The sequence below is a fragment of the Coccomyxa subellipsoidea genome (assembly GCF_000258705.1).
Source record: "Coccomyxa subellipsoidea C-169, whole genome shotgun sequence".
NCBI lineage: Eukaryota > Viridiplantae > Chlorophyta > Trebouxiophyceae > Coccomyxaceae > Coccomyxa > Coccomyxa subellipsoidea.
Genome location: NW_005178021.1, coordinates 978,143 through 985,987, shown reverse-complemented (window position 1 = coordinate 985,987; position 7,845 = coordinate 978,143). Strand labels below are relative to the sequence as shown.

General features: G+C 60.4%; 1 protein-coding gene across 1 annotated transcript; it reads left to right on the top strand.

Annotated features, from left to right (window-relative positions):
- Window positions 1-403: 403 nt before the first annotated feature.
- Window positions 404-1,869, top strand: COCSUDRAFT_60101 (hypothetical protein; the record flags this gene model as incomplete). The annotated part of the gene is made up of 3 exons (XM_005643287.1): window positions 404-525; window positions 741-908; window positions 1,701-1,869. 3 exons carry the CDS (start codon window positions 404-406, stop codon window positions 1,867-1,869), a joined length of 459 nt encoding a protein of 152 aa, XP_005643344.1.
- Between the last annotated feature and the right edge of the window lie 5,976 nt (window positions 1,870-7,845).

The window sequence follows — 7,845 nt, the reverse complement described above, 5'->3', positions numbered from 1 at the left end:
GCTTCCCAGCACGCATGCAATAGGATATTTGGGGAAACCTGTCAGAGTTGGGGCACGCAGAGCACTCCCGCAGGAGGATAATGCGATACTGAAGAGAAGCGCAAGCATGAAGGCATACCACAGAAAGGCAACAGAAAGGCTCCTAGCGATGGACATGTCCCAAGCACCAGAGGGTAACCTCATCCCCAGAGGCGCACTCCAGCCCGCCGGCAACGCAACACCGCTGAGGTGACGTTTTTTTTTTTTTTTTTTTTTTTAAAGGGGGAGCCCCCGCTATTACATAGGTGCCAATCGCACGCTTCCCAGCACGCATGCAATAGGATATTTGGGGAAACCTGTCAGAGTTGGGGCACGCAGAGCACTCCCGCAGGAGGATAATGCGATACCTAAGAAAAGCGCAAGCATGAAGGCATACCACAGAAAGGCAACAGAAAGGCTCCTAGCGATGGACATGTCCCAAGCACCAGAGGGCAACCTCATCCCCAGAGGCGCGCTCCAGCCCGCCGGCAACGCAACACCGCTGAGGTGACGTTGGAGGACCCACGGGGCAAGCCTAGGGCTTGCAGCTGGAGGCAGGGGTCACAGCAAAGCAGGCAATCATCAATCACTGGCAGGCAATTATTTTTTTTTTTTTTTTTTTAAAGGGGGAGCCCCCGCTATTACATAGGTGCCAATCGCACGCTTCCCAGCACGCATGCAATAGGATATTTGGGGAAACCTGTCAGAGTTGGGGCACGCAGAGCACTCCCGCAGGAGGATAATGCGATACCTAAGAAAAGCGCAAGCATGAAGGCATACCACAGAAAGGCAACAGAAAGGCTCCTAGCGATGGACATGTCCCAAGCACCAGAGGGCAACCTCATCCCCAGAGGCGCGCTCCAGCCCGCCGGCAACGCAACACCGCTGAGGTGACGTTGGAGGACCCACGGGGCAAGCCTAGGGCTTGCAGCTGGAGGCAGGGGTCACAGCAAAGAAGGCAATCATCAATCACTGGCAGGCAATTATGGATGTGCGGGCAACCAGTGGTGGAACAGACATGAAAGGCACGTTGATACGGTTGGCCGACAGGGATAGAACAGGATCGCGTTCGGACCCATTACCACTAGGGGCCGCTCGGGGCTGGCAATGTGACCCTAAACTATGCCTCAATCTGTCAGCAAGGTGGGGCACAAGCAAACGGTGGCATATGGGAGATATGAAGCCGCAAATGAGGCGAAAAACAGGTAGGCTGGCGAGAACTCGACCAGATACACACACCCACCACATCGGAGGCGGGGATAGGCAGGAGGCATCATGTCCAAGGTCCTAGACACCCGCTCAGGTTCAAGGGTGGATACTGGGGTTGGAAACCCTAAACCCTTCAGATAGCCTTCAATGAACTACTGTGAATGGTGAGGAGGACAGACACTAAGGCAAAAGGCCACGGATGACATGAAGGTTGGAAGGTAGGGCGGGCATGCTGGCGCAGTTCGGGTTAGCCACGGGGATTGTTGGGGCTGCTGGTGAGACAGAAACATCGGAGGATCACTGGAAAACTATTGATAGCCTAAAGCCCTGGGCAGGGTGGTCTTCTGTAAGCTCGCGCCAACGCTCCAGCTCTCCGGCACGGTACTCCACAGGTAGCGGGGCGCACGATGGATCCGTCTGGCCGAGGGATACCCAAGGGGTGAGCCGCGCAAACACGTCCGGTGGTGGGCAAGGCCACCGGCACTGGATGGCGAGGCCAGTGCCCCAGGGGTGAAGGAGGCACCCCCGGGGCCGTGTTGGGCCGAGCTCGACAGGTCCCTCGACCAGTGGAAGCACGTGACTCGGAGCCCCATTCCGCGCTGGCAAAGGTTAAAAGTAGGAGAGGCGCAAAGCGTCTGGTAGGCAATCTGTGGTCCCAGGGCTCTAAGGCAAAAAGGGGTCTCAGACAAGGAACGACAGGCCGGGCTTTGCCGGGGTGGGATCGGGACTGGTGAAAGGTGAGTCATCCGTGCCTGACTATGGTATGACGAAGGCTCTTAGCGCCCAGGTGCCCAGAGCACCTATCGCAAAGGCCCCCCTAAGAGAGGGTGTGAGTTCAACACAAGAATCGACACGAGCGGGTGTCATGGCAGAAGGCCAAATGAGAGCATGGTCATACAGATAGCCAAGTTAGAGCCGTGGCCGGCTGGGTACAGTGAATGGTGGATCGGAAGCGTCACGCTGGAAGCGGCACGGGATGCTGGGCACTCCAGTGGATGACAGGTTGCGCGCCCGGCAGCTCCTCCAGCGCGCAGAGGACCGCGCGGTGGCACCATCGCGCCGCGAACTGCTCCCTGGTGATCATCGGGTCGCGTCCGCGAAGCCAGTCGCTGAGCACACCTGCTGTCTGCCGGACGCTGACGGTCGCGAGCCGCCAATCGGCAAGCAGGGCCTTCTTGCAGGAAGACAGGATGCGAGCCGCAACCGCTCCGGGGGTGATCGCCGCCGCATCTGGCTGGTGGCGGCCGCGCTGATATGCTGCCCACAGCTGACAGATTGTAGCGAGCCGCAGGCGATCCCAGAGCTGCCTGAGCTGCCGCGGCGGTCCCCAGATCCTGGTGTCATCGGCGAGAAGAAGGTCGGCGCTGCGCGGTGGCGCGTCGTCTCCGGTCACCGCGGCCCATGTCGCTGCGAACCAGTCCCACACCCCGGCGGCGAGAGGGCAGATGATGAAGACATGGGTGAGTGTGGCCAGCTGACCTGCACAGCTCGGATGCGGGCAAACGTGACCGGCGGGATCGGCGCGGTGGACGTGACGCGCGAAGCCGCCGACGAAGAGCTGGCCATGCAGCAGCCTCCACGCTGTCACGCGCTGCCGCCGGTCCAGATGGGAAGCGTGCACCACTTGCCACACATGAGCCCAAGGTGCTGATGGGTCTGCTGTGGCAGCAGCAGCAGGATCAACAGTGACAGCTGCTCCCTGTGGCACTGGTGAAGGGCCCGCTGGCGCGCCCGCAGGCCCGCCGCGGTCCCGCAGCGGAACCGGACGTGGCTGCGGCGCAGCCATCCAGATCGCCCAGGAGGAGGGATCAGGCTGCCCTCGAGGCCTCTTGCCTAAGACCTGCGACGCGGTACCAGCAGCTGCAGCCCTGGCCTCCCATCGCGCCTCGAGCGCCCGAAGGCCGCTGCGCTGATCATCTGTGGTATCAGCCCAGATGGCTGGTCGCAGCGGGCCCGCCGGGCTGGCCTCCCCCTTGCTGATCCTGTGAAGCACCTGTCGCCGCGCGGTGGCCTCCCTCACTACAAACTCATGTGCCGGCCGCGTGCCGAGCCCCCAAGCCTGAGGGTCCTGTACCTGGGATCCCCAGAGGCCAAAGAAGTATAGTGTGGGCGGCGGTGGTGGCGGTGGCTCTGGCAGCTGCTGCTCCCACTCCAGCTGCTCCCTTGGCTGCTGCTCCCCTGTCTGCTGCTCCACCTGCAGGTGCTGCTCTGGGTGCAGCTGCTCTGCGTGCTGGCGCTGCTGACGTGTGCCGCTGCGTGGATGCCAGGGCCTGGTGATGTCCCAGTGCTGAACCAATGCAGGCTGCGCGGCCGGAGGAAGGAATGCGTGCATGGCTGCAACGCCTCCTTCCACTGGCACAAGGGCTCCTGTGCTGCTTACTGTGTGGCTGAGAAGGTAGGTGCTACCTTCGGCTGTGCGAGACCAGACTCGGCGATCCGACGGGTCCGGCAATGCGCACCACATAGCGGCCGGTGGCTGCACCTGAATGAGCGCTCTCCAGGCTGCTGGCAAGGCAGCCAGGAGGATGGGCACGCGCTCTCGCACCACCCGATCCGGATGCTCCGGGCCGCGCACGACATCGCGCAGGTGGCTGATCCTGACCAGGCCAAGCCTGGCCCAGTCCTCCCAGGCAAAGGGCTGCCTGACTGCATCTGTGAGCTGCCTGTTGAAGAACAGGGGCTCACCCATGACTGCGTCGTAGCCGATCGCTTCCGGCTTCCGCAGGTGATGGGGCCGCAGCTGCTGGTAGGCATGCAGGTACTGCCGGACGCGCTGCGGTGCCTCCACATGCTTCGCTGCAAAGGTGGAGAAGAGCAGGAATCTTCCCAGCTGCCAGATGTGCTGCCGCCGCGCTGACACCGTGCCGGGTTCCTGCGCTGCCAGCCAGGCTGTGCTCCTGTACAGCCAGTGGTCGAAGTAGGCCTTCCAGGCCAGCTGCTCCGGCTCCAACAGCCTGCCCACCACCTTGGCCTGGAGAGCCAGGATCTGGGCCCTGATGTCCTTTATTTAATTATGGATGTGCGGGCAACCAGTGGTGGAACAGACATGAAAGGCACGTTTATACGGTTGGCCGACAGGGATGGAACAGGATCGCGTTCGGACCCATTACCACTAGGTGCCGCTCGGGGCTGGCAATGTGACCCTAAACTATGCCTCAATCTGCCAGCAAGGTGGGGCACAAGCAAACGGTGGCATATGGGAGATATGAAGCCGCAAATGAGGCGAAAAACAGGTAGGCTGGCGAGAACTCGACCAGATACACACACCCACCACATTGGAGGCGGGGATAGGCAGGAGGCATCATGTCCAAGGTCCTAGACACCCGCTCAGGTTCAAGGGTGGATACTGGGGTTGGAAACCCTAAACCCTTCAGATAGCCTTCAATGAACTACTGTGAATGGTGAGGAGGACAGACACTAAGGCAGAAGGCCACGGATGACAGGCCAAGGGGATTGTTGGGGCTGCCGGTGAGACAGAAACATCGGAGGATCACTGGAAAACTATTGATAGCCTAAAGCCCTGGGCAGGGTGGTCTTCTGTAAGCTTGCGCCAACGCTCTGGCTCTCCGGCACGGTAGAGCCCTAACCCTAACCCTAAACCCTAAACCCTAAAAAAAAAAACGGTACTCCACAGGTAGCGGGGCGCACGATGGATCCGTCTGGCCGAGGGATACCCAAGGGGTGAGCCGCGCAAACACGTCCGGTGGTGGGCGAGGCCACCGGCACTGGGTGGGAAGGCCAGTGCCCCAGGGGTGAAGGAGGCACCCCCGGGGCCGTGTTGGGCCGAGCTCGACAGGTCCCTCGACCAGTGGAAGCACGTGACTCGGAGCCCCATTCCGCGCTGGCAAAGGTTAGAGGTAGGAGAGGCGCAAAGCTTCTGGTAGGCAATCTGTGGTCCCAGGGCTCTAAGGCAAAAGGGGTCTCAGACAAGGAACGATGCCTCCTGCCTATCCCCGCCTCCAATGTGGTGGGTGTGTGTATCTGGTCGAGTTCTCGCCAGCCTACCTGTTTTTCGCCTCATTTGCGGCTTCATATCTCCCATATGCCACCGTTTGCTTGTGCCCCACCTTGCTGGCAGATTGAGGCATAGTTTAGGGTCACATTGCCAGCCCCGAGCGGCACCTAGTGGTAATGGGTCCGAACGCGATCCTGTTCCATCCCTGTCGGCCAACCGTATAAACGTGCCTTTCATGTCTGTTCCACCACTGGTTGCCCGCACATCCATAATTGCCTGCCAGTGATTGATGATTGCCTGCTTTGCTGTGACCCCTGCCTCCAGCTGCAAGCCCTAGGCTTGCCCCGTGGGTCCTCCAACGTCACCTCAGCGGTGTTGCGTTGCCGGCGGGCTGGAGTGCGCCTCTGGGGATGAGGTAACCCTCTGGTGCTTGGGACATGTCCATCGCTAGGAGCCTTTCTGTTGCCTTTCTGTGGTATGCCTTCATGCTTGCGCTTCTCTTAAGTATCGCATTATCCTCCTGCGGGAGTGCTCTGCGTGCCCCAACTCTGACAGGTTTCCCCAAATATCCTATTGCATGCGTGCTGGGAAGCGTGCGACTGGCACCTGTGTAATAGCGGGGGCTTCCCCTTTTAAAAAAAAAAAAAAAAAAGGAGCCTTTCTGTTGCCTTTCTGTGGTATGCCTTCATGCTTGCGCTTCTCTTAAGTATCGCATTATCCTCCTGCGGGAGTGCTCTGCGTGCCCCAACTCTGACAGGTTTCCCCAAATATCCTATTGCATGCGTGCTGGGAAGCGTGCGACTGGCACCTGTGTAATAGCGGGGGCTTCCCCTTTTAAAAAAAAAAAAAAAAAAAAAAAAGGAACGACAGGCCGGGCTTTGCCGGGGTGGGATCGGGACTGGTGAAAGGTTAGTCATCCGTGCCTGACTATGGTATGACGAAGGCTCTTAGCGCCCATGTGCCCAGAGCACCTATCGCAAAGGCCCATGATGCCTCCTGCCTATCCCCGCCTCCGATGTGGTTGGGTGTGTGTATCTGGTCGAGTTCTCGCCAGCCTACCTGTTTTTCGCCTCATTTCCGGCTTCAAATCTCCCATATGCCACCGTTTGCTTGTGCCCCACCTTGCTGGCAGATTGAGGCATAGTTTAGGGTCCCCTTGCTAGCCCCGAGCGGCCCCTAGTGGTAATGGGTCCGAACGCGATCCTGTTCTATCCCTGTCGGCCGACCGTGTTAACGTGCCTTTCATGTCTGTTCCACCACTGGTTGCCCGCACATCCATAATTGCCTGCCAGTGATTGATGATTGCCTGCTTTGCTGTGACCCCTGCCTCCAGCTGCAAGAGCCCTAGACCTGCCCCGTGGGTCCTCCAACGTCACCTCAGCGGTGTTGCGTTGCCAGCGGGCTGGAGTGCGCCTCTGGGGATGAGGTTACCCTCTGGTGCTTGGGACATGTCCATCGCTAGGAGCCTTTCTGTTGCCTTTCTGTGGTATGCCTTCATGCTTGCGCTTCTCTTAGGTATCGCATTATCCTCCTGCGGGAGTGCTCTGCGTGCCCCAACTCTGACAGGTTTCCCCAAATATCCTATTGCATGCGTGCTGGGAAGCGTGCGATTGGCACCCATGTAATAGCGGGGGCTCCCCCTTTAAAAAAAAAAAAAAAAAAAAGGCCCCCCTAAGAGAGGGTGTGAGTTCAACACAAGAATCGACACGAGCGGGTGTCATGGCAGAAGGCCAAATGAGAGCATGGTCATACAGATAGCCAAGTTAGAGCCGTGGCCGGCTGGGTACAGTGAATGGTGGATCGGAAGCGTCACGCTGGAAGCGGCACGGGATGCTGGGCACTCCAGTGGATGACTGGTTGCGCGCCCGGCAGCTCCTCCAGCGCGCAGAGGACCGCGCGGTGGCACCATCGCGCCGCAAACTGCTCCCTGGTGATCATCGGGTCGCGTCCGCGAAGCCAGTCGCTGAGCACACCTGCTGTCTGCCGGACGTTGACGGTCGCGAGCCGCCAATCGGCAAGCAGGGCCTTCTTGCAGGAAGACAGGATGCGAGCCGCAACCGCTCCGGGGGTGATCGCCGCCGCATCTGGCTGGTGGCGGCCGCGCTGATATGCTGCCCACAGCTGACAGATTGTAGCGAGCCGCAGGCGATCCCAGAGCTGCCTGAGCTGCCGCGGCGGTCCCCAGATCCTGGTGTCATCGGCGAGAAGAAGGTCGGCGCTGCGCGGTGGCGCGTCGTCTCCGGTCACCGCGGCCCATGTCGCTGCGAACCAGTCCCACACCCCGGCGGCGAGAGGGCAGATGATGAAGACATGGGTGAGTGTGGCCAGCTGACCTGCACAGCTCGGATGCGGGCAAACGTGACCGGCGGGATCGGCGCGGTGGACGTGACGCGCGAAGCCGCCGACGAAGAGCTGGCCATGCAGCAGCCTCCACGCTGTCACGCGCTGCCGCCGGTCCAGATGGGAAGCGTGCACCACTTGCCACACATGAGCCCAAGGTGCTGATGGGTCTGCTGTGACAGCAGCAGCAGGATCAACAGTGACATCTGCTCCCTGTGGCACTGGTGAAGGGCCCGCTGGCGCGCCCGCAGGCCCGCCGCGGTCCCGCAGCGGAACCGGACGGGGTTGCGGCGCAGCCATCCAGATCGCCCAGGAGGAGGGAT